Source organism: Balaenoptera acutorostrata, chromosome 12 (assembly GCF_949987535.1).
Source record: "Balaenoptera acutorostrata chromosome 12, mBalAcu1.1, whole genome shotgun sequence".
Classification (NCBI taxonomy): Eukaryota; Metazoa; Chordata; class Mammalia; order Artiodactyla; family Balaenopteridae; genus Balaenoptera; species Balaenoptera acutorostrata.
This window is the reverse complement of record NC_080075.1, coordinates 79,250,593-79,277,451: the sequence shown is the minus strand read 5'-3', so window position 1 is coordinate 79,277,451 and position 26,859 is coordinate 79,250,593. Positions and strand designations below refer to the sequence as shown.

The 26,859-nt window shown below is 37.3% G+C and overlaps 1 protein-coding gene and 1 pseudogene across 3 annotated transcripts in view; both read right to left on the bottom strand.

Moving 5' to 3' along the window:
- Window positions 1-26,227, bottom strand: part of WDR35 (WD repeat domain 35) — a 63,748-nt gene extending 37,521 nt beyond the window's left edge. For 2 of the 3 annotated variants that reach the window (XM_007183479.3, XM_007183478.3), the window contains exons 1-12: window positions 26,084-26,227; window positions 25,058-25,175; window positions 18,043-18,114; window positions 16,903-16,995; window positions 15,221-15,349; window positions 12,064-12,197; window positions 11,018-11,183; window positions 10,751-10,896; window positions 7,120-7,245; window positions 4,150-4,335; window positions 1,488-1,520; window positions 1,068-1,128 (exon numbers count right to left, since the gene is read on the bottom strand). In XM_007183479.3, the coding sequence (XP_007183541.1) occupies window positions 1,068-1,128; window positions 1,488-1,520; window positions 4,150-4,335; window positions 7,120-7,245; window positions 10,751-10,896; window positions 11,018-11,183; window positions 12,064-12,197; window positions 15,221-15,349; window positions 16,903-16,995; window positions 18,043-18,114; window positions 25,058-25,175; window positions 26,084-26,107 (1,288 nt within the window). In that variant the 5' untranslated portion in view covers window positions 26,108-26,227. The remainder of the gene's footprint in view (window positions 1-1,067; window positions 1,129-1,487; window positions 1,521-4,149; window positions 4,336-7,119; window positions 7,246-10,750; window positions 10,897-11,017; window positions 11,184-12,063; window positions 12,198-15,220; window positions 15,350-16,902; window positions 16,996-18,042; window positions 18,115-25,057; window positions 25,176-26,083) is intronic. The other variant, XM_007183477.3, reaches the window with a different exon arrangement.
- Window positions 19,723-22,530, bottom strand: LOC103020135 (E3 ubiquitin-protein ligase RNFT1-like; annotated as a pseudogene).
- Window positions 26,228-26,859: the final 632 nt, after the last annotated feature.

Genomic DNA, 26,859 nt, shown 5'->3' with positions numbered 1-26,859 from the left:
CGAACATTTATGTACATATATAAATATATAGAGAGAAACATATAAACATACCTAACAGTGAACATAAGACAAGAAGTTGAAAAGTTTCAGTGTTTAAAAGTGAGTTACCAAGACCCTAAACATAGAGTATAAAATCTTTGAGGCCAGTAAGTATTCTTCACATTTGCTTGTATCACCCAAAGACCTTAGCAAAATATTTAGAAGGCACACTTTAACATTTAATTGTTAAGGCTGAATTGTTAAGGTGAAATCTAAAAACAAAAAAGACTAGTCCTCAGATTCAGAAAATAATTCAATGGGTTTTTAATTTTTGAAACCTACTATTTTTTCTAACACCATATCCCATAAACTAACATACAATTTAAAAGAAAACCATTATTTTGGAAGTTACAGTGAAATGGCAACAAAATATTTGGTAACAATTTTTGACAAAATACTAAGAATAAGATTTGGAATTTTTTATGGTTACTTTCATAGCTATTGGATAGAGGGAAGGGTAAATCTAAAGAAACAAATGTCTTCTGAAAACAAAAAAGTCAGGAATTTTTTTAAGTTGTCCCTATTAATAGACTAATTTCATCACAAAAATCTGGACAGGGCAAACTCACTTTAACAAGCAGCTAAAGTGTTTTTTTATGGAAGAGAGGTACTTACAAGCAGTTTACTAATAATAAAAGTGGTTTCATGGCAAAATTCTTTCTATAATCCTCAGTATGTTACATACTAATCATTACATTGGATACCAATTCTCATACAATTATATTTCCCATTTAAAGCAAATGATGGCAGTATAGCAGTCGTGAGATTATTGTGAATTTTAGATACAGTAAACTTAAAAGTTATTGTATTAAGCAGGATCCTTCTGAGAGTGAAATGGGGCATTACTAATAATTTTACCATGACAACAGGCATAGACTGGTACTGAACCTGAACCTGGCAAACTAGGAAGTATGTTCATCCCTGTTTTAGAGAATACCGTTCTAATTAATAATACCATTGTTACATTTTAAAATTAGTTTACAAATAAGAATTGATTAAAGAGGGAGTAAATATTAACATTTCCTTACCAAGATCAATGTATTTGGGATCCAGAGGTGTGCCAATAGAATTACAAAGAACTAGCACGAACTGTGAACAAATAAAACAGAAAGTATCAAAACTCCTGCTTATGTACAGTAAAAGAAATAATGCTTAACATACCATGCTTATCTCTTTTTCAAGTATCACTAACATGGAAAGAATTGATAAAATTAAATACAAAGAACAGCAAAGATAATCTACAGCACAAAAGTAAAGAAACATGAACTGCAATTAAACTAAGGCTGATTTCTCAATATAGAGGAACACTGGTTTTTAAGAGACCATTTAAGAAACACAAGTACACTGGCTACTTTTCATTTTTATACTTCTAAAATTCCTGGTCAGCTATAACCTCAAAACTCATTTTTATCCTGTAACCAGCTATGTAAGGGCTAACAATTTGTTACCGTTGCACCAAATGTTTCCATCTCGTTCTCCTCCTTTGAAGCAATATATAAATGACATGAGAAAATCAGAAAAACTCAGTTAATTCAGAAAAAAACATAACCCAACCCAATGAAAATAACTTAAAATGCCCAGGGGTTAACACATACACAATTATCAATGATTAATATTAGGAAAAATAATCGAACATAATGCACACTTTACATCAGATTATTCTAATGATAATTTCATTTTTTTTGCTGTTAGTCACCTTCTCTATATCTAGTACTAAGAATAATATTTTACATAGATGTTTTCCTGATTAGAATACTAATTTCAAATAAACCAATTCTCAATGTACTATTTACACAGACTTTTTCTTTTCTCAGTATCTCAAGTAAAATTTGTTTAATTTTATAAATGTAAACTAAATGATAAAAATTGCAGTAAAATATCATAATTTAGTCTTCCACTACTTAAAACAAGCTTATTTACTGCCACAAAATACAAATGTTTTACATACTTATAATTCACATGCTCATAGCTTAAAGAATCAAATGAGACATCTTACTAAAAACAGAAGTCCCCCAACTTCCCATTTCTTGTTCCCTAGAGTAATTACTTTCAGCTCCTGTAATTCATTCTTTTGCTATTCACCTCCACAAATGTAAGTAACATGTTTACAATGCTACTTCTTGTTCTGTTTTGTTTCCATTCCAGACGTCATGTAACCATTACTTTCACCCCTCCTTCCCAGCCTCCCATGACACGGGGGCACGCTCCCATCACTCCATCTTTCCACTGCAGTCTTGTTAAATCAGAATTTAAGTTTTAAAATGTTATTATAGTTCAATTTTTAAACAATTTTAATTTTTTTAAAAATCTAGTGAATACATCATTTTGACTCTAAATGCTATTCACAGCTTAGGCAAGTATATAACATGATTTATTTTCCTTTCAAGCATGTTTTAAAGCTTTCCCTGGCGTAGATAATTGCCTTTATTTTTTTCTCTTTGCTTAGTTGTCTCTGTGTTTATTACGAACTCAAGTCCCCAGTTGTCCCCCAGTTATCTATGTCTCCCCTCAGGAGGTCAACCTCATTAACTATTCTACTAATTTCATCTGGGATTTCTTTTGGAGCCACCTGGGCGGCTCTCATTTGATGACTCACTCCCTAGGCATGTGCACAACTGCCAGCGGGTACCACTCCACACCACTGTTGTCAGGTTACCTTGTTTCTTCCTCTTTCTTAGTTTATTCTTCGTTTTGGTAAACCATATCCCGAAGTAACTTCCTAAGTTAAGAAAGCTCGGAAGGTAAATTTTTGGTGATCTCGTACATCTAAAAATGTCTTTATTCTACCCTCCTATTTAATGAATAGTTTGCTTAAGGTATGGAATTCAAGGTGGGAAATCATTTTCCCTCAGAATTTTGAAAGCAATTCTTCAAAGTATTGAGGTTGACAAGTCAAATGCCATTATGATACCTGATCCCATGAAATCTGTTCTGGAACCAAGTGGGAAATGAAGACTGCGGTAATATTAATTTAACTGCCCTGTTTTCAGCAAGAGTTCCTCCACCCTTCCCTGTGCTTGGTGCCCTTCAGGGCAGGGACTCTATATCCTCTCTGGAGGGTAAACCAGTCTCCCTCGTGGTTAGAAGGGCAGCTGCCCACAGGCTCAGTAGGGGGAGGGGATCTAGAAATCTGCTCCTTTATATGCCCCTTTTTCTTTTTCCCAAAGTATTCTCCTGCCTGCATAATCTCTGGTACTTCCGAATCGCTTTCCTGTTCACCTCTTTCTCCTACCAGGTACCACCACCAAGGCCTGTGTTCTGGGATTCTGTCATGTAAACTCGTTGCTTCTTTCCTTTCTCCACTGATGGCTGAGCGTTCCATTTTCTTGGGTCTGCTAAGGTAATTACCACTAATCTCCTTACTCTCTAAACTCCAAAATTATGTTGCTCTTTCCTCTCCCTTTCTGGTCCCTATGGGCTTATAGCTTTTTAAAAAATACCTTTCCTGTTGTTTCAGTGAGTTTCAGGAGAGAACAGAGCCAAATGTGGCTGTTCAAATGGCCACCTTAAACTAAAAATTCTATACTTTTTAATGGGATAAAATAATTTATAACACAGCCAAAGACATTGGTAGTCCTTTTTTGAAAAATTTGCATACTTCTGCAAATATTTAAATTGTTAGCAGACTTTTTTAAAGGGCATTATTTATATTATTTATTGTATGTTATAAGACATTGACTTTTAAAGCAATATAACTCCACATAAAAGTACATTTCTGAATGTCAAAGCTACCCAAATTGTTATAAATGGCCATTGTTACATAATTTCTTGAGCATTTGTACTAGACATCTGGTTATTCATTTCTACTTACGGAATTTTAAATTGGAAAAGAATTGTGGTATTTTAAATATATTTCAGAGACAAAAAGTTTCAGTACCGGTCAATATAAACTGCCAATGGATTAACTAACTGGTGAAAAAAATCAGGGGAAACAGAACCAATGGAGTCATATAACTTTCCAAACAGAGGTCTAGACAGACATGGCCAATAGACCCAATACTTTGCTGTACCTGCCAGTACAGAGGCCATGCTTGAGAAGACAGAGAACTATAGCCCAATTCTGCCAAGTAGTTAACCCATCTAAGTTTTAAGATATCAAGGAACACCTACCTGAGGATGATTTTCATCAGCTTTTGTAGCCAAAATGCAGAAATCTCCACAAGTAGTAATAGAAATTAGACTCTTCACATACTTAACATATTTCTCGTTGTTTTTTGTATCCCAAAAGATAACACAGTACTCTGGACGATCAGGTCTGGTATAAGCATAAACTACAGTGTTTGAGCAATATCCCCACTAGGAAGAAAGGAAGAAGGAAAGGGAGGGAACAGAAGGAGGGAGGGAAGAGAGAGAGAGAGAGGAAGGAAGAAAGGAAGCAAGGAAGGAAGGGAGGGAGGGAGGAAGTAAGTTAGGAAGGAAGGAAGGAAGGGAGAAAGAAAGAAAGAAAGAGAGAGAGAGAAAGAAAGAAAGAAAGAAAAAGCAAGCAATTAACATTGGGAAAGTCATATTATTATATTTTTCCTCTGGAAATACTGCAGATATGTGGTTTATTGGTGCTGACAAAATAAATTCTTTAGAAATGGAAGAGAGAAGGACTGAATGTTCAACTTAATCTCTTTTCTCACTAAAATAACAAATCTAAAAGTAATAAAGACAGTTTAAAAAAAATGTACCACAAAAATAAGTTTGGTTTAACTTTCCTTATTTTAATTTGTAAGACTTAAGCTTCAGCTTGGGGGACAACAGCAAGAGAGATCCCTGCCAAAGTTCAATTCTGAGTCCTGAAGCCAAAATTCAGAAATAGCGGCTTTGCCTTTTTTCTCCCATACACGTTTTGTTATATTTGTTTTTATCAGAGTAACATATGCACATAGTTTATAGTCAAATAATTCTACAAGGCTTATTTAACACAAAAACAAAATGCAGGACCCCCATGCCTAATTTTCTCCTTGGGGTAGCCATTTACAACTATTTTAGCTGTAACTGTTTTGGCATTGATTTCCATATCACATGTGGATTGATTACAGAACTTAGAGTTTTCCCTCTCCCAACAAATTTATACGTGATTTTGAATAAATCAATATTCAGTGTCTACATTATTAACACTGTGTTTACTCTTCTTTTTTGCGGGGGGAGGGGCCGTGCTGTGGGGCATGTGAGATCCCAGTTCCCCGACCAGGGATTGAATCCACGCCCTGCCACAGTGGAAGCACAGAGTCCCAACCACTGGACCCCCAGGGAAGTCTCCAGAGTTTACTATTCAAAGTAATACTGTGATTACTTTCTAAAATAAACTTTTTAACTCTAAAATAATTTTAGATTTATACAAAAGTTGCAAAACTAGTACAGTGTTCCCTATACCCTTTACTCATTCTCCCCTGTTGTTAACATCTTACATTATTACCACAGTACATTTGTCACAACTAAGAAACCAACATTGATACGTTACTATTAACAGAACTCCAAACTCAATTCGGACTTCATTTGTTTTTCCCTAATATCCTTTTTCTAATCCAGAATCCCCTTTGGAACACATTATTATATTTAGTCGTCCTGTCTCCTTAGGCTCCTCTGGGCTATGATGGTTTCTCAGTCTTTCCAGGTTTTTGATGACCTTGACAGTGTTGAGGAGTCCTGGTCGGGTAGTATGTAGAATGTGCCTCAATTCATGTTAGTCTGATGTTTTTCTCCGGCTTAGACTGGGGTTACCAGTTTTTAGGACGATCACCTCACAAGTGAAGACCTCTTCTCATCACATCACATCGGGGCGTAGTGACAGCCATGTGACGTCACTGATGATACTAACCTCGATCACCTGGACAAGGTGTTCTCCAGGTTTCTCCACTGTAAAGTCACTTTCTTTTTTCCCCCTTTTTTTCCATACTCCGCTCTTTGGAAATAAGTCACTAAATGCAGCCCACACTCAAGTTGGGGGAACGAGGTAGGAGACTTTGCTCCACCTCCTGGCAGGACGGTGTCTAGTAAATTAGAATACTTCTGTAAGGAAGATTTGTTTCTTCTCCCCCATTTGTTTATTTAAATAATTTATTGATATCAGTTTGTACTCATGGACATTTATTGTATAATTTGGGTTACAATCCAACGTTACGTCATTTATGTTGTTGCTCCAATTGTTCCAGCCTTGGCCACTGCGAGCTCTTTCAGGCTGACTCCCTTGTCCCTTCGGCGTACCCCATCCTTTTGTTTTTTGAGCACTTCCTCACTTTCTGGCACTATAAGATGCTCCAGGCTTATCTTGCATTTTCCCTGCCCTAGTCCTAGAATCAGTCATCTCTCCAAGGTGCTTGACCTTTAAAAATTAGATATGTAAGTCTTCTCACAACAACTATCCTTAGTAGTTTACCAGCTCAGTCTCATACTTCACAGCTTGTTATGGGTCAAATGTTAAACTTAAGGTAAAATATTGATTAGTCATTATGCTGCTTAGTCCCATTTTCCCCTTCTGATCCATTCTCCGCCCTTCTCTGCCCTGCTCCGTGCCCTGGAGGCTGACTTCTATGAAATCCATTACCAGGACTACCTTGCCTTCTGCTTTCCAGTTGGGCTTGGCCAATAGAAGGCACCAGCAGGTGGTGAGATGGGCTGAATTATTTACTCCCCAAGGCTGTCTCTGCCCGGCCAGCTAGCAGTGGCTGTGCCCCTATGGGGTAGCCCCTCTTGCATAGCCACAGCGCTGGTGGGTTCCAGGAACAATACTTCCTTCTCTTGCCCACTGTTGCTAGTCTCTGGGTGCTTGCTTTGTCATCCCTTTCTGGCCCCCTTAACTCTGCTCATCCCTCTGTAATAAACCCTTCATCAATCTCTCTTCAGTTACTCCTTTGTGCCATCTGTTTCCTGCTGAGACCCTGACACTGTTGGAGTAATTTTACTAATTAAATATAGTATTCCAGGAACATTTACCAGTTCTAAGGTCTTCACACTGAAAAAGCCTCCTTTCAACTGGTTTCTAAAACAATGTGGCTATGAATATATGCAGGAAACACACATTATACTTTCAGCTATAACAAAATTATATCATAAAAAACATCTTTTTTTTTTACAACTGCTCTTAATACTCACCTTATAATCAGGTCGAATATTTGCAAAATATATAAAAGAGTCAACAGCTAGTGCAATTTTCAGTCCACCTCCTTCCCAAGACAGTGCAGACATCTGCTTTCCAGGAATCTTCAAAGTACCCAGATGCTGAAAAAAGTAATTATATTTAACCTAAAGTATCACAGTTAAATAAAATACCACCAATCACTTCACAGAGATCAAAAGTGGTACAAAAATTACTTTATGAAAGGTTGCTACAAACTTCAAATAATTTCCCTTCAATTTTTATAACGTAAAGCAAACATATGAGAGGAGAAATTTACAAACTATAGCCAAAGAATTCAGTATCAAATTTCATCAAATCTAAGATGCCAGAGATTTAAATACGCATCTTTATTTTTATGTACAACTTAGGAAAGAAAAACACACTGCTAGCTAAAAATAGGACAACTTTGATTTTAAGATGCATCCCAATTTAGGGTTGTAAAGAATTGTGCTTCTTAGAATCAATGAAATATTGGAGTAATAAACTCAATCCTTAAGTCTTACCTCTCGTTCATGCCCCATCCCACCCCCAAGAGCCAACCAGATGCCAAGTGTTTTGCTTTCACTCCTTTCTATCCTCCACTACAGCTGCCTTCTTTCTTGACTGAACTATGGTAACAGCCTCCTAACTGCAATTTCTACCTTTTGTCTCTTTTCTCACTCCTGCCCTTCAAATTCAATCTCCACTCTACTGCCATGATTATCATTCTAGAACACATATCTAATCATGTCCTGCTCTGCTTTTAAAAAATGTTTAATAATTTTTAAAAATCAATAGCTCCCCACCAGTACATTCTCTAGAATAGTATACAGTGCCTTTCCCCACTTGCCCAAAACTCTGTGGCTCAATACCTTAACGAGTTAGCTGTAATTACTGTGTTCTCCTCATGAGGGAACTACTGTGCTTCCATTCCTTTGGCCCATATAATATCTTTTTTTTTTTTAATTTTATTTATTTGTTTATTTATTTATGGCTGTGTTGGGTCTTCGTTTCTGCGCGAGGGCTTTCTCTAGTTGCGGCAAGCGGGGGCCACTCTTCATCGCGGTGCGCGGGCCTCTCACTATCGCGGCCTCTCTTGTTGCGGAGCACAGGCTCCAGACACGCAGGCTCAGTAATTGTGGCTCACGGGCCCAGTTGCTCCGCGGCATGTGGGATCTTCCCAGACCAGGGCTCGAACCCGTGTCCCCTGCATTGGCAGGCAGATTCCCAACCACTGCGCTACCAGGGAAGCCCCATATAATATCTCTTCTGCCTGAAATCCTCCTTTCCTTTTCCCCAAGACTCCCTCATCCTACTATTCCTTGTCTTCCAGGAGTACTCCTATTCATCCGTCAAGAAACAACTTAAATATTACTTCCTGCCTTCTTCCCTTCCTCTACGGTTCCAGAGAATTTAGACAGTGAGCTACATGAGAGCACTAACTTTATCATATTCACATTTATTTCCCTATCCCTTAATAGATTCCTTGGTAAACAAGTACTCAAAAAAATATCAAGTAAATAAATGTATCATGCATTCAAATGAATTTCTTCATATACTAACAGTAAATTTAATGGCTAAATTAGCAAATGAATAAATGAATACAAACACTTTTTTAATGTGGACAAAGAAAGAAAACATTTTTAATCTATGTTTATTTGACAAAACAGTATAATCCCAAGAATTTTAATAAATTATACTGGTATCCCTCGTTCTTAAGCAGATATGCTCTATAATCAAATTTAATATATTAAACTCCATTTTGCCAGGGAAACCAATGGGGAAAAAAAAAATGTTGTAACCTAGGAGGGTCCACTCTCTCTGCCCTGCTGCCTGTACGAAACCAGAAGGAAAAAGCAGGGTCTCACAACATCACTCTTGGTACTGACAACCCATACTAGGAGGAGAATAAGGCCATCTTCTAACTCTGAGAAACACGCCAGGCGGTGGCAGCAGCAGGGAAAGAACACTGTAGGCATGTCCCCAGAGTTACCTCCTTTGATTTTTACAACAGTGCCATGAGGTGTTGCCTTTATTTCAGGAAATAAGTTAACCGAGTCTCAGAGGTTAAATAACTTCTCTAAGTGAAACCACACTGCAGAAACAGAATTCAAAGTCAAAGCCAGGTCAACCAGACTACAAACCCCATGCTCTGTCATCTCCTCCCATGGCTAAGACCACACCGAGAAAACTAGAAGACCCCAGCCCTCAGAACCAAAAGTAAATTCTTCCCTGAGGTTTTCCTTAAGTTTAAATCTTTAGTTAATTTCCTCCCAAGTTCTTTCTAATAACATAGATCCAAAAATAAATACCCCATATATTCACTCATTCAAAAAGTACTATGACTAAATACCCCGAGGACCTATGCTAGATACCTTTAATTACAACTATACCAAAAACCACTTACAGTTTTCAATTTAACACATAACAGTTGATTTGCAAGATAAAGCAAATAGGCCTTTGAATGCATGTTTTTATACTTGGAGAAGACTGAACTAACAAAAATAAGCTGATAAGATAATATAATGATAAATAAACCAATGGCAACAAACAAAAATAACGAATAAAGAACATGAATTTAAAAGAAAGCTATAAACATTGAGATAACCAGAATTCAGATTTTTAATTATTTAGGAACCTTGAGAACTATACTTTTGTTTTTTCTTAGCTTTTACATCTACCAGAAATATTATTAGTTGACAAAGTACAGAGACTACATACTCTCCAGAGCACATTCTGCTGGGTAACTTTCAGCATCAGCTGACACCATTACTTACCCTTACAGAATTTATTAAAATATATTTAAAAATATTAACATAGTGAAACAACTGGTATAGGTTTTTGTGTAGCCAAAAATAAATATTATTGAAGTCTAAGGTGAATTTATAAAAACCAACAGGATATCCAAGAGACTGAATATAGTCTAAAGTTAGAAAATAAAATAGGTAAAAATTTATTAAGCTTAGTTACTAATAAGTTCTCATTTTCTAAATTCTTTAAAATGCACAACATATTAATTCTCCTATTTTATATTTTCCACTGCTGCTTCAAGAAAATTCTCTTCAAAAATTAAATTTATTAATAATACTATTGAGAAGGATACCATATGTATTTATGAAAAAATGTTTATATTTTAATGTAGCATCACCTAAGATTAATTATAAAGAGATTTTCTTAAAATAATCTATTATTCCACAACAAATTGAAACAATTAGAAGTTTGGGAAAAGGATAGACAGCACATTTAATTTATCATATTAAAACCCCCCAAAATTAATCTGAAACAGCTAAATTACACTAAAAACAACTCAAAAAACAGCTGTAGAGAGATGCATATTCAGATCACAGAGAAAATACTCTCAGTAACTACTCCCTAATGATTTCTTACATGAAACATCTGGTCTTCTAAATGTAAAGATTATAAAATAAATTCCACAATAATATGAAGGCTTATAATACAAGGATATTATTCAAAGACATACACCTGATAGTTCATCATTTTTACTTAAAATGTCCGTTTTAAAAAATGTGACAAGTTTATACCCCTGCCTCCATTCTTCTTTCCCCTACTTTATTCACTGCATATTTAAATGGAAAGAAAGAAAGACAAAACCTTTAATACGTTTACCTCACCAAATGGAGTGTAAAACTGCACAGTGTTTACATCTTTGTCCTGAGTGGTGGCCTTCTGGGAGCCTGCCACAGCTAACACGCTGCCAGTGCGGTTCCACTGGACACTTACTACACACATGCCACTATCAATTAAAACAGGATCTAGTCAACAAAAAAAAAAGGAATTGTGGTAAAATATTTAGCCTAGAGAACTTTATCATCTTAAGAATAATTTTAAAATATTTTTTTAATTCTCCACATTAAAAAAAGAAAAATTACATACTTTGGTCATTCTCATGCCTCATTATCTGGCATCTGCCATTGTCAAAACAAACCGCAAGGCAGGGGCAACATGGCTCCACATAGCCTTCCGTGCCGTGGTACCAGTGAATCCCAGCGATACTGACGGCTCCGGTGACATTCACCAGACAATGCAGTTTCATTTTCATCTAAATAAAACCAGTTAGTTAGTATTTTATATTCTAAAACAGGGGTTAGTATGAATAGAGTATTATGGAAAGACACTGAAAATAGGATTTAAAAATCTGGTTTTGAATACGAGCTGCATCACGTACTGCTTTACCAACCATGGACAAACCACTTCACCTGAGTTTCAGTTTTCCCCATTTGTAAACTGAGGATTTCAGAAAAGCTCACAGAGTTTTTATGAGACTCAAATGATCAAAGGTATACAAAACTACTCTGAAAATAGCAAAGTGTCATGTAAAAGTTGGTTACTATCACTTCCACCGACGAGTGGGTTCATGTGACGTCTTAACCCTCACTAAAAATAAAACCTCCCCATAAGTAAGATCAGAGATCTATCATAGCTAAATCTCACAAAGCTAGAGTTTTTCTTGAGATTCTGCTACCTAAGCCTATTCTACTTTGCCTTCTTTCCAGGACCTGATTTTTGTCCCTTACTGTTTAAATCTTCCATCCTTTTTATAATCTAGTACCTTGCTACAAAAATATCTTTGGTATCTCATGTCCCCTTTGGCTTCAGGTATTAGAAGACACAAAGATCAAACTGCACATCATCCTACCCATCATCCCTCAGCTTCAATACACTGAAGCCTTGTATTGAAAAGCCTTGTCCTTCCCAGCTACCAGGAAATCAGAACTAAGAGCATTAATTTACCTTGAAGCAACCCAGAAGGTTTTTTTTAATAAAATGAATTTTTAGACAACTGGAAAAAAAAACCTGAATTGAAGACTTTCTTGGTTCCACAAGCTATCATAATAAATGAATGTGTATACATATATGAATGATATATAAAATAATCATACAATGTTGTGTAAATAAAAGTAAGGAATATATGTACTTACTATAAAATTCCCTTGATTATCATAAATGTGTATTTCTCCATTTGCCATTCCAAAAAGTAAGATTTTACTATCTGCGGACCATGCTACATGACATAACTGTATACCCTTCAGGTCTTTTCCCCAAATGCGATTCCCTAAAACAAACATAAAACATAATTATTTCCTTAAAAGTTCAAGGTCATAATTCTCTAACAACTGTTCTAGAAATCTTTGTTTCCCTAAAGGGCTCTCACATTCTTCACAGTATTCATGCATTTGTTCAATTTATTCAGTCATTAAATATTTACTGAGCACCTACTATGTGCCAAACACACACTAAGCATTTGAAATAGCAGCTGTTCCCAACTTTCTCCCTTCTCTTCTAAATTCTCACTCAGGACCTCACTCCCAAATAGCAGATGAATTCATCTTTTACTTTGGAAAGAAAATAAAAGCTTTCAAAAAAGAAACCCCTCATTCCTACTTTCAAACATTCAGAACATAACTGAACCCACACTTATCCTTTCTGCTTTGCCCCCTAATACAAAGGAAGAGGTATGTCCCCAACCAGACACCAATCTAAAGCTAATCCCTCTACCTATTCTCTGATCTAATCCCTTCTGAGCTTTGCAAAGATCTCCCTCTACTGATTATTCACATTTTCTCTCTCTCTCTGTATTTTTTTGGTTTTGGTTTTGGTTTTTTTTGGCCTCGCAGCGCAGCTTATGGGATCTTACTTCCCCGACCAGGGATCGAATCCGGGCCTGGCAGTGAAAGTGCCCGGTCCTAACCACTGGACTGCCAGGGAATTCCCCTTCTCTTTCTCTTTAAACTCTTCTCTCCAGGCCCTTTCTTATAAGCATTTAAACATACTCAGATCTATTCCTCTTCAAAACTACCACCTCAGATAAAAACAAACATACAAAAAACACCTCCTTCAACCTTAAGTTCCCTTCTAACTACCGCCCTATTTCTACCATTCCTTTCCCAGCCAAACTTCTTGAAAGAGTTATCCACACTGTAGTCTTTACTTCCTTACCTCCCACTCAACCCTCAACCCAACAGAGTCTGGCTTCTGCCCCATAACTCCACTGTGGGGAAGGTGAAACTGCCTTCGTGGAGGTCACTAATGGCCTCTTGATAAATCCAATGGATGCTGTTTTCTTTTTCTTTCCTTTTCTTTTAAGTACTTAAATTATTTTATTTCATGTTTTTACTTTTTTTATTGGAGTCTAATTGCTTTACAATGTTGTGTTAGTTTCTGCTGTAGAACAAAGTAAACCAGCTACATGTGTACATATATCCCCTCTCTCCTGAGCCTCCCTCCCACCCCCCTCCCTGTCTTTTTTTTTATTTTGACCACCTCTTCCTTCCTTCTTGGTTTCTATGACATCTCCAAGACTTCTACTTTTCAGTATCCTTTATGGAATTCTCTTCTCCTATCCATCCATTAAATGTGCTGGTTCTCACTGTACAGATGGCCCCTGGGTTTTTCATCTATTCCAATGGTTTAAATTACCATCCCTATGCTGGTGATTCCCAAAATTATGCCTTCAACCCAGATATTTCTAAGCTGCAGGCGTATATATCTAACTGTGGTCTAGACATGTTTATTTGGATGTCCTATGGGATGACAAAATCAACATGTTGAAAACTGAAATCTCCCCTCAAAACCAGTCTTTTCCCACATCCCTTATTTCAATGAAAGGTACCACCATCCATCCGGTGGCAAAGCTAAGAACGTGGATATCACTCTAGACACTTCCATCCTCTCAGCCCCAACCCAATCAATAACAAGGTCCTATCTGTTCTACTATCTAAGTATCTCTAGAATATGTCTACTTACTTCCATCCTCTTTGTCATCACCCTGGTTCAGGCTACCATCCACCATCATCTATCACCTGAATTACCACAGTAATTTCCTAACTGGTACACCTGCCCCCATCTTTCTTCCCTTTCTCCTTTCTTCAAATTGCAAACATAGAGATGTTCCTAAAGAACAAATCTGACCACATTGCTCCCATTCTTAAAACCTTTCATTGGACAAAAAACAAAACAAAAAAAACCTTTCATTGGCTTCCCAATGCTCTTAGAGTTAAGTCCAAACTCCTTGTATAACTTATAATCTGCATGATCTGGCCTCTGCTAATCTTTCTAATTTCATCACATACAGCTCTTCTTCCTTTAGTATTATACTATACTGATTCTCAAAATTGTTTCAATATCCCAAAACATGGTTAAGTTCAACTCCTCTGGACCTCCTCAAATGCTATCTCTTAGGCCTAGGACATTCTACACACCAACCTTCTTTGTGGCTAATGCCTCAGCACAGATATCATTTCCTTTAGGATGCCTTCCCTGGTCCCTCTACGTCTGGGTTACATAATTCTTCTACATGTTGCTGTCTTTTCCCTGTCTTAGTACCTATCACAACGCATTGTAACTGCTTGGTTACTTATCCATCTCTCCTGATCTAGATCTGGAATATTTTTTTGTTGTATCTAGTGCCTAGAACTACAGCTGTCACTTTGCAGACTCTCAGAAACAGAATTTTTTTATACCAAAAAAATTTTTTTAATAAATTCTTTCTTTAATAGAGAGAACTTCACACTAAAACAAAGGTACAGACTCTCAGAAGGCCCAGTGTTATCTACGAACTAGAATTTTAAAGACATAGGTTTGAAGGCTACAAAACACAACAAACAATGATATGCTCAGTTCTATTAAAAAAGACTAGATCATTTCACAATATATAAAAATACTGAATCATTATGTTGTACACCTGAAACTAATGTTATATGTCAATTTTATCTCAATTTTTAAAAAGTGATAGATCTCTATATACTTTTTGAAACTAAAATCTACATATTTACAATACAGTCTAACAAGAGTAAAGATAAATCATATAATTAGGTAGACATATTGAAAATAACTCTGAGAAATTAATTCATTTTTTTCCAGTCCTACTGTAGAAAAAAAAATTTAAATAGATTTTTTACTTGAATATACTTAAAAATAAGTAATTCTTAAATGTCATCAAATTGTACAGTAACTATTTTCTCTTTTAATGTTTATTTTTCTGTCAGAATGCTAACATATGATAATTAATTTAAACCTCTAAAGATTAAAAATATCAGCTAAACCTTGATCTTAGCTCTGGGTGCAAAAATGCATTACCATCCACTGAACCAACTATCACAGCCCCATCCTCGTATACAATGCAGATCTTCTGTCCGTCAGCATTCCAGCTCATGCTTCGAACCACTGATTTATTTCTATTGTTGATCATCTCCTCATACCAAGAGCCTGTTTTCACAAAGAAAAACAAATGATAAGTCAAAACTTTCACATCTAATAAATGGTACTTCAGAGTTGAAACATTCCATAAAATACACTGTGGGATAAATAACTGCAAAGCTTTCTACAACCTGAGACATTAAACTATGAAATCTTCAAATCCAACAGAACAAGATGAAAAAATAACTTAGGCCTTGACTAATAATTGCTCCAAAGATTATCAGAGAAAACACAATAAATGCCCATCTTTTATTTTTCTCTCTCTCTTTCTTGCTTTCTTTCTTTCTTCCTTTTTTTCTGTCAATTAAAAAACAAAACTTCATTTGCTTCTGAAGGCCGAAACAACTGATTTTTCTCAAAGTCTGACTGTTCCCACTTGAGTACACCTCAGATAATAACCAAGGAAAGAACAAAAATAACCACAATTACTTCATAAGTATGCACAAACTCTCCAATGATTAATTATAGGCATATTAAATACAAGCATATTATGTAAAAGCTCTAAGACTGCTTGAAAAAATTTTTAAACAGTTCATATCACATTAGTGATATCACATCACTAATGCTGAGTGACAAAAACGTTCTTGTACATGGGGTTGGAGTGAGATGTGACTTGTCTCAAGGTGTAACCAAATGTGAGGCAAATCACAGGGCTATTCTGTTTTCTTTTTGTTTTTTAAAAGGCTTTACTACATTCTGGTACAGGGAATTCTGGCCTGAAGCCAAGCAAGTAATCATGTAACATGGAATAACTAGTCAGAGCAGGGTATTATCCATCAAGACTGAGGCTCAGAGAGGACCTACTTTGGAAAAAGACAAAGTTTAATCTCCTATATTTTCACATTCTACTCACTACACACATATACATAGACATAAACTTTAAAAATAAATAAATGAGTTTGTGTACTACACCATGTTTTAATTAAGAATTTTTAAAAGGTATACACCATAAATGTTTTTAAAACAACACACATAAACTAAGGTACCCTTTTCATTTAAAGATGATGGCTACAGGCCCCAAGAGAACGTGTTTTATGAGTTATTTTTCTGGTAATAGTGATGCACCTAAATTAATCCCTCTCTTGTTCTCTCTTGTGGGCAAAAGACACAAATTGTGAGCCAGTAGTCAGAGCTGAGATAAAATCTATATCCAAGAAGGAAAAGGAAGCTAACTGACTCATTAAAGGAAATTAATTATTGCTTTTGACATCTTCATAAATGTGTTTTTATCTGCTGAACTAACTCCAGCCACTGACCACAGAGAAACTAATCTTGCTGGAAACCTGAAAAAAAGAGCTATCTCAAGCAGAAACGATTCTGCCAAGAGCCTAAGTTCAGTTTGAAGATAACCAACAGTCACATAATTCACTTTCTTAATGCAAGGTCACAGCTCAAAAGAAATACGGTTAAAGGGAAAAGTAGGAAGCCATAAACCCAGAAATATCACCCCTGTGAACTACTGCCAGTTAAAAAGGGACTACTTCAAAGATGTTATTTCCCCATTCAAATACTGTAATCCAGACTCCAATTTGGGAAAGATTAAATAAGCTCTCCTAAGATACCTTTATATAACATCCAAACAATGATAAGACCATTTTGATCACTGGTAGTCAACTTCTGATATTGTTCATTCCATGTTACAACTTGAACAGAACCTAAAAAATTATAAGACAATTTAGAAACTAAAAAAAAGCTACAATTAATTTCAAATTTATATTTTTAGAATAAACACCAAGAGCATGCTAAAATCAATACTGTTCCTGGGCAACAAACAGCAATTAACAGTCTTTAATATTACTCAAAAATGTTCATAGGATGCAGTTACTATTATCACTCATTTCTACAATAATGCATAATACTAATTTTCATGTTTATTCCTATTTCATGCCAGCTAAGGTACCAATTATGATCAGCTGCAAGAGCTGCCATATATCTGATGACCGAAACAAATGTAAGATTTACCCAATTTGCCTGACTCCCCAAGATTATTATGCCCAAAGGACATCATACTAAGTACTTGTTTTTTGGGGAGGTGGTATTTGTTTGTCATTAATATGTCCCCTAATCTCCCCCCCTGCACCACACCTTGTTTTCCATTCTAGTAGTAACACACTCTTGAGCAGCTCTTAAACCTCTGGGTTATAGGGACAAATGTTTTTTTTTTAGTTTTTTTAATCCTTAAGTACTTTATTGTATATTTCCTAAGAACAAGGACATTCTCTTTCAAAACTATTTTACAAATTAGAAATTTTAACACTGATACAATATTATCTCCAACCCACAGTCCACATTTAAGTTTTATCAATTGTCCAAATAATGTCCTTTACAGATACTTGTTTTTCTCATTTCAAGATCCAGTCTAGGATCATCTAGTACATTCAGTTGTCAGGTCTCTTTAGTCTACTTTTATCTGGGACCATAAAACAGACTCTAAAAAAGGATTATATCCTATCCATAGGCAGATAACAGTATCTTTAATATTTAAAATTACAGCTACTTTTTTTCATATCTATTGAAGATGTTATTTAATCATGTGAAAGTTGTTGAATGATTCTAGGCTGTGTTAATTATAGCTAAATAGAAATGATTACTTTAAATATTACCAGCATTTAAAATGATGACATTTTTGCATTAAGTAGATGGTTTCTAAATACCTAAAGATAATACTATTCAAATATGATTTTAAAATTTACATGACTCACCACTATGACCTTCAAGAGTCTGATTCATAGAAAGGTTACTAGGGGCTGCAAGACCCCTCAATTTTGCATCATCTAGAACAAAAACAAAAACAAAAAATACCATGGAAAATATATAAAAGTGACAGATTATAAGATTTTGACATTTCTTGCTTTTTTTGAAAGGAGTTCCTATTCCTGGATAATATTAGAAAGATTTTTTTTAAGCATGCCTTATCCTGATCTGTTTTTCTCAACATGGACAATAACACCTATCCCCTTGCAAAGATGTTATTCTGGCAAAATAAGGCAAAATGTATAAAAGAACATTGTTTATTCAGTATACTGAATATATTAGTAATTATTATTGCTACTTATTCCTTCCCAAAAGATAACAAATAGAAGTATTTATGACATATAGATTGAGAATTCTAAAGCATAAGAGGGATCAAAAAGCAAAGACTTTGGAAACTAGTTTTTACTAGATTTTGCAGAATCTTATTCATTCATTCAACAAATATTTATTGAATGTCTACACTCTTCTATGCACTGTGGAAGACTCTGACAATAAATGATGAGCAAAAGCCCTCTGCCCTCAGAGAGCTTGTAGTCTACTGAGGGGACAGATATTAAATATACACACCCCCACAAAAATATATATGCATGTATATAAAATTATAAACTGGGGAAGTAAAGGCATAATAGGAGACAGTAACAGAAGGGGATTAATTTAGATTGAAGAGAGAGCCAGGGAAGGATTTCTGAAGAAATAATATCTAAACTGAGACTGAAGGAGAAACTGGGAAAAGCCAAGCCAGGTAGGGGGGAAAGTATTCCAGGCTAGGAAACAGCAAGTGCAAAAGCCCCTGGGTAGAAGTATAGAGCCTTCGGCAAACTGAAAGAAGGCCTATGTGGTTGAATTAGTGGAGAATGGCATAAGATAAGGCAGAAGTGATAGGCACAGAAAAAATTATAAAGTCTTTGCAGGAAGTGATAAAAATTTTAGATTTTATCCAAAGTGCAATGTAAGCCTTTAAAGACTGTTTTTTATTTAAAGTGACTTATTCTCCTTGATTACTAATCATACTATAGAGAAGAATACAATAATACAATAATATAAAATGTCATCTCAGTAAATTAATCTTCACTTAGAAAATCTGATTGTTACACGTAAAATATAACATTTAAAACATTCATTTAAAAATACAAATTTATGAAAATCTTAAGAATTTGTGAGAGTGGGAATTATAAAAGTTGATGCTGAAGAAAATTCTCCTTTCAGATAACATGTATCTTAAAAAATTATGAAAAATATTCTTTATTCTGAAAACAATCTCAGGGGAAAAAAAATACCTGAGTTCCTCTAAAACCATTAGTTCTAATTATCCAGTTACTGTCTTGGTAACATTAACAATAATACACATATATAACATCACAATCATCTGTCAAATAATTAGGATAGAATAAATGTTGTTGACATACATGTTAGGTTGAACATTATTTTTTTAACAGAGGGTTCTTTCACTCATTGACTCTTTTAAAGATTGTACTACACACTTAAGCCTTATTCTACTCTTCTAAAAAAAAATTAGATACAAACATTCTTCTTAACTTATAGCACTGAAAATCCATTCTAAGGCCTATAGTCAGAGTCACTGTAACCAAGTAAAATTAGTGATATGTGATTCCAAGGGTTTGCAGGACCTAACATATCTGAAAGTGTGATGAAGTAGTTCCATCTTTCCATTTGTTTATATGGTCTGAATTCACAATTCTGCATAGCGGGTATGTTTTCTCTTTGTTAAACCACAAGGTACAGGACTCTTGACAAAATATATTCTGACAGATGACAATAAGTTTTTGAAATTCTACTTGACATGGTGAACAAACAGCATCCACATCTGAACACTGTCTTTTGCTAGCAGCAACTCCAGAACTTGATCATGCAGAAAATATCTGCAAAACCTACCTGAAAGTTCTGATGTCCAAAAAAAAAAACAGTCAAAAGTTTTCAATGAGGTGGAGTAAAGCCACCAAGATGCCAAGACTCCACTGAGTTACATTAAACTCCCCATGGCCAAGAAACAAACCAAACTGGCATGGTATGTGCTTCTAAAAGCACATACCAATAACCCTTGGATTTAAAAGGCATGATGAAAGGAGGCACCAATAAAAGAAGGCATTTGAAACCCCTGAAGAGGGATTTCGGAATGAAATCAGTAATTCCAACCCTCCAAAGTATCTCCCAGAAGCTCAAAAAGTCCAAAGGATTTAAAAAGATTAAACTGTCATAAAGTGACTGAGAATGAGAGATACAACAAAGGGGAACAGAAGACCCTGCTCAGAACACCAGGAACCAAGCTCACTAAATCTCTGAGCACCTTTATCTTAGGAAACCCTGGCTGACGTTCATAAATATCAGTTTTTACATTTTGCATCCATAAAACTGGTTAGCTTTTATTTGCATACATAAAAGTTGTTAGCAGGGCTTCCCTGGTGGCGCAGTGGTTGAGAACCTGCCTGCCAATGCAGGGGACACGGGTTCGAGCCCTGGTCTGGGAAGATCCCACATGCCACGGAGCAACTAGGCCCGTGAGCCACAATTACTGAGCCTGCGCGTCTGGAGCCTGTGCTCCACAACAAGAGAGGCCGCGACTGTGAGAGGCCCGCGCACCGTGTTGAAGAGTGGCCCCGGCTTGCCGCAACTAGAGAAAGCCCTCGCACAGAAACGAAGACCCAACACAGCCATAAATAAATAAATAAATAAATAAATAAAAATTTAATGGAAAACAAATTGTGTTTGTTGGCATTGTGGAGAATCCAAATGAATTCTTCATTATTTATTGGAAAAAAAAAAAAAACAAAGGACCAGAATATTTAAAAAAAAAAAAAAAGTTGTTAGCAGCCCAATTCCAAGAAAAATTCCTGTTATGTGTTGCATAGTAAGTTTGACAAGCAGGATCAAAATATATGGAAGACATTTCGGTAACACTTGAAGAGAGGGTGGGATTCTGAGAAGGAGCTGCTACGGGTTCTCCAGACTCCCTGGCAGGATCACCTGCCTGCGTTGCTTCTCTGCGTGATTGGCTACCAGTGACCGTGTGCACATCCATGGGTACAGCTATGGACACCTGACCTGATATTTCTGGAGCTTGGGTTTTCAGCACATTCTTTAGGTACGGAGTTGGTGTGGATTGTGAACATCTCTAGAACAAAGGCAAGAAGCTTCACGCGTCCAAAGTCTCGCTACATGGGCACGTCGGAAGGCTGAGGCACTCCCACTGCCTGCAGTTCCTGAAGGACTATGCAGGTGGCTACAGTTGGCTTTAGGGTGACACCTCCTCTAATGAAGATGAGGAGACTGCACCCTCTGCAGCAGTGGCAGGAAGAGCAAGAGATGCCATCTCTATTCAGGGGCATCACCCTCAAACCCCACCACAAGCAACTCTGGCCCAAGCTGGCAGCCCTTTAGAGACTTTTAGCAGGGAAATAACACGATCTGGTTCCTTTTTTTTTTTTAAGATCACAGTAGCTGGAGTGTGAAGAATAGACTAGAAAGAGGCAAGAAACAATGAAGGGAGGGAAGCTGATTCTCACAACAGTCTAGGTGAGAGCTGATAGTGGCTGGGACTAGAGAGGTAGCACGGGACAAAGGAAAAGGATGGATTCAGATACTCTTTGGAGATAGAAGCATAGGGTTGTTGATGAAGGTGATGTTAAGGGGGATGAAGGGGGCTTCTAGCTTGAGCAAATGGGTGAAATTTAAGATATTTATTGGAATGGAGAGAAATGAAAGAAGATATATGGGAGAAGGTCAAGAGTTCAGTTTTAGACAAAGTAAGTATGAGATGCCTGTGAAAGATTCTTGCGGAGATGTCCAAGTCTGAAAAATCAGAACTGGGCTACAGATATATATTTAGGAATCGTCACCCCATAGATGGCATTTAAAGCCAAGGGAATGAAAGAACAAGTCTAAAGAGAATGTAAAACGAAGAGAGTCCAGAACCAACTTCTCAGGAATTCAAACAGTTAGAGGAGAATCTAGCAAAGAGACTGAGAACTTCCCAGAAAGGAAAGGAGGGGAAAGCAATATGTATAAATATAACAATAATTTAAAACATTTCTATTCTCCTTTTGTCTTGAAAAATAATGGTTCAAGACAGAAGGAAAGGTCAAATGCTGATGAGAACCCAAAAAAGCCGTCCATGAGATTTGGAAAATGAAAGTCACTGGCGAGGGAGAAAAAAGAGGGAGAAAGCAGACTGATACTCCAAGGATAGAGAGAGGATAAAAAAGTGATGAGGTCCCTGAGAAGGTGAGAGGAGGTGGGCTCCAGCAAAACCTGTGGAAGCTGGCCTGTGAGAGAAGAAGGGTACCGCCTCCCCATCTTAACCTGATGTAAGAAGCTGGGGCAAACGCTGATTCTAGTTCCTTTCCTTCTAAGGCAAGGGAGTGAAAACTGGGAATGCCACCACAGGGGATGCAACGTAGTGCTTCAGATGTACTCGGCATGCCATATCTGGTGATTGTTACTGGAGGGGTCTGTTGCATCACAACTATTATTATTAAATACAATAGACTGACCTTTTAAGAATCACCCAACAATATTCCTCATATTTATCTCTTTCAACATGATTTACACTCATTAAGTTCCAAAACAAATAATTTACTCCATATTCCAAGCCTCTCAAGAAACTATTTTCCATCTTGCTCACTAATTTCAAAGAATACTCTAACCACACTTCATCAAAAATGCAGAACAGGGACTTCCCTGGTGGCGCTGTGGATAAGACTATGTGTTCCCAGTGCAGGGGGCCAGGGTTTGATCCCTGGTCAGGGAACTAGATCCCACATGCATGCCGCAACAAAGAGTTCGCATGCCACAACTAAGGAGCCCGTGTGCTGCAACTAAGGACCCAGCGAACCACAACTAAAGAGCCTGTGAGCCACAACTAAGAAGCCTACCTGCTGCAACTAAGACCTGGTGCAACCAAATAAATAAATAAATAAAATACCAATTAAAAAAGCATATATATACATATTTTTTAAAAGTGCAGAACAGGAAATGAAGTAATTTTTTTCTTGAAAAGCCTTCAATATTAAACATAATAAATGCATTTCTTAATGTAACTAAAACTTCCTACATATTTTAAGGAAAATAAAAATATGTATATGTACATATACTTATATATATTTGAGAAATATAACAGAGACAAAAATTTTCTTTTAACACAGTTAAGAAAACTAAAGTGTTGAGAGATTAAATTACTAAATATCAGAAGCCAAACTCTGATTGGTACATAAGAATCTACCGTCCAAGTTTGCCTTTTATTTCATATAGTTAATCTAGCACATCAAAACAATTATTCTCTCTTTGCTTAGGCTGCCATGAGCCCTCCACGTAGTGGGTAAAAACGAGGCTCTGAAAGTGAAACAAACTAAGTTTTGATGGAAGAAATTTTCACATATTGAGGTATGGGGAAGTCATTCTGGCTTACATATTATTTAGCTTAAACTTTATGCTAATTAGAACAGTCTGTTTTATAGCCTATCACACATATCTTGTATATGTGCTTTAACCATTAAAGAAAAGTGTGCATTGTCCAGAAGTAAAGAATGTCCATTCTGGAGACAGAGATCAATGCCTCCCTTCCTGGGACCTCAATGCTAGCACTCCTTCGATGATAAGGCTCCCTTCCTAGGTGCCAAAGCCATATGGACTTGCTGTGTAGGAAGCAAATATATTCCTTGAAGGAATGCACCCCTGTCGTGTTTGATGTTCTTTGCTCTGACTAGAGATAAAACCATGCTGAAAACCATCTTCTTCGAAATAGTTCCTCAGAGCTGTCTGAGAGGCTGCCTCCCCAGCTATAGTCCTCAGTTTGGCTGAAATAAAATTCTTTTCTATTCCTATTACTTCAAATCTTAGCTGTGTCACTTATTTCCTATGTGACCTTGGGCAAGTTATTAACTGATCAGCACCTAGTTTTCTCATCTGGAATACCTACCTCTCAAGATTATTGTGAAGTCAAATTAGATAGTGAAGATTAAACACCCCAGACATAGAAAGTGTTCAATAAATATTTATAACTACCACTTCAAAGCTGTAAAGCAGTGTTACTCAAAGTGCGGTCTGGGAATCAGCAACACCAGCATCACTAGAAATGCAAATTCTCAGACCGAATTCCAGATCTACTCTGGGGCTTGAGTCCAGAAATCTGTTTTAACAAACTCTTCAGATGATTCTTATGCCTGATAAAGCTTGAGAAGCAATGCTGTAAGGAATCCAAAATGTAATTTAGTTCAACCCTTCATTTTACAAAAGACTGAACTAAAACCCAAATATACTCAGCAACTTGCTGAAAGACATTCAGAAGTCTTATGGCAGAGCTGAGATCCCAACTCCAATCTCCTTATCTAAATCTCCAATTTAGATTGGGAATTGTCTACCTCTCCGACCTAGAGCAACACTAGATAATAAAGAAATGTGAAACTGTTTGCTGTGATTCCAGAGAACTAGGAAAAGAGAAATCAAGCTGTAAAACACAAGAGACTTATTACTAAAAATTTTTTTTAATCCCATTTTCTGTTCTTGGGAACTAGGTGCATAATTATTAACACATCTGAAAAGTGGAAAGGACAACATAGGCCTGTAAATAATCTACCAAAATGTGAGATTTTTGTGACCTTACTGAAATGCTGATTCACATCATTTTTATTTTATTTTATTTATTTTAGACTCCTACTAATATAGCACAACCAATACACATAGCATAAAACAACATAATGACTTAGTTTTCATTCTTCATTCATCTTCATTTGCCATCAATAATTTCAGCAAAAGCCATCTGATGTTTACATTCAATATTTTCTGAACTTTGTTACAAAAATACCTAGAAGAACACCCCAAAATGTTTGGGTTTTTGTTCTTTTTCCTTTTGAAAGAATTAGAATTGCATACTGACAAATACCATGAGCAAATCTCTCTGACCAAATGATTTTCCATCAAGTTCAAACATTTGGGTTTGCATTCATTTACCTGTCTGTGTCTCTAATTTCAAAACCTTCAGTAATCCATCTTCACCACCACATGCTATGAATCCTTGGTCCTTGTTCCAAGATATACATTTCAGCTTCACATTATTGGGAATGGCAATCTGAAAAGCAACCACACCCACTCTCACAGTTTTTCACCAAGGGGTTGGGAATGAGTCTACAGGAAACGAAGACTGAAGAAGAAAAACGGCCAGCCTTGCAGAAATGTGAGCCGTTATGAAAATGAGCATAGTCCCCTGAACTGCCCTGGGCCCATTTGGGAAAGAGAGAAAGAACTGCCCACAAAGAGAAGGGCAGTGACTGCAAACGAACCCAATGGGGATTGACCTGATGGATTTTTAAAAGGGGGGAGGGGGACTGCCCTGGTGATCCAGTGGTTAAGACTCCCCGCTCCCAATTCAGGGGGCCTGAGTTCAATCCCTGGTCAAGGAACTAGATCCCACATGCCACAACTAAAGATCCCGCATGCCGCAACCAAAAGATCCCGCAGGCATCAATGAAGATCCCACGGGCTGCAACTGAGCCCTTGCGCAGCCAAATAAATAAATATTTTTTTAAAAAAATAAATTAAAGGGGGTAGGGATAACGGAAGTATAAATCTATATCATCAATTCATATTCCCTTTCTGCATACACTTTGTCTACCTTTTTATTACTTTTCTCCTGCCAGAGGCCTGTGATGATCCAAAGAGTTTAAATCACCTGGATAAGCAACAGGTGAAGGAGGAAAGATAGGGAAGCACGAAGTGATCAGCCCTGCAGGCCCCCCAAAAGGACCTAACCAGGGGCAGGAATGGGAAAGAATCATGCGAGAGGGCTGCTGTCTCCGCCAAGGACTATTTGGGTCTGGGAGACCATCAGGCGGAGGTTCGAGGCTGGACCATGCAGGAAGGTGAGCGGAGGGATGTCGAAGCCGGGATCACCACTCATGGCCTTTCCGGCAGGATGCGGGAATCGCCCGCAGGTCGAGAGACCAGAGGAGGAGCGAGGGAGAACCCCGGGAAACTCACTTTCTTGCTCAAGTAAAAGAACATTCTGGGAACCCCGAGAGGACGACGCCCGTAGATAAAGCCCGGCACAGGAAACTTCTTCTAAGCCGCCAATCGCTAGTACCCGCGGCTCTTGGAAGCTCCGGTCGCCCTGGCAACCGCCGCCGCCGAGTCGCATCCGGGGCGCCGAGGGACACTTCCGGCGTCGTCCTCGTCTCGCCGGGCGTCGTACGCCTGCGCGGACGTCGCGGGGCTCGTAGCCCCGCTGTCGCGGGTAGGACTTGGTCGCTTTGCTTCTGGGCTTTTCTGCCCAGTGCCCTGGCTCGTAGCCTCAGCTGCCCTCCGACTGGGCGGGCTTCGAGGACCGGCCACACCTTGGACGGTCGCGGCGGAACTCGACTGAGGTGTCAGTACCGAGTCAGTAAGGGCGCCCATTCAAATGAGGTCTTAAAGATAAGGTGTTCCGTAAGCCCCGAAGTCCCAGTATTGTGAAAGGGAAAAGTTATTTACTGTATTTGGTAGACTGGCGCCGTTGGCCAAAGGAAGGTACAAACGTGCATTTTCAGAGCGTGCAAACCTTCCTTTGTGCCTTTGGGGATGGGAGAGCCCCCTGGAGCAATTTGGGGGTGGGAGATTTTGTTAATTCTGTTTGTTTTAGTACTTTTTAACAACTTGTTTAAGCTGTTACTGCAGCCCAAGGGTCCTTATAAAAAGAATAAGTGTGTACACTTGAAACTAACACAACATTGTAAATTACCTACACTTCAATTTTTTTTTAATTTTTAAAAAGAGAAAAA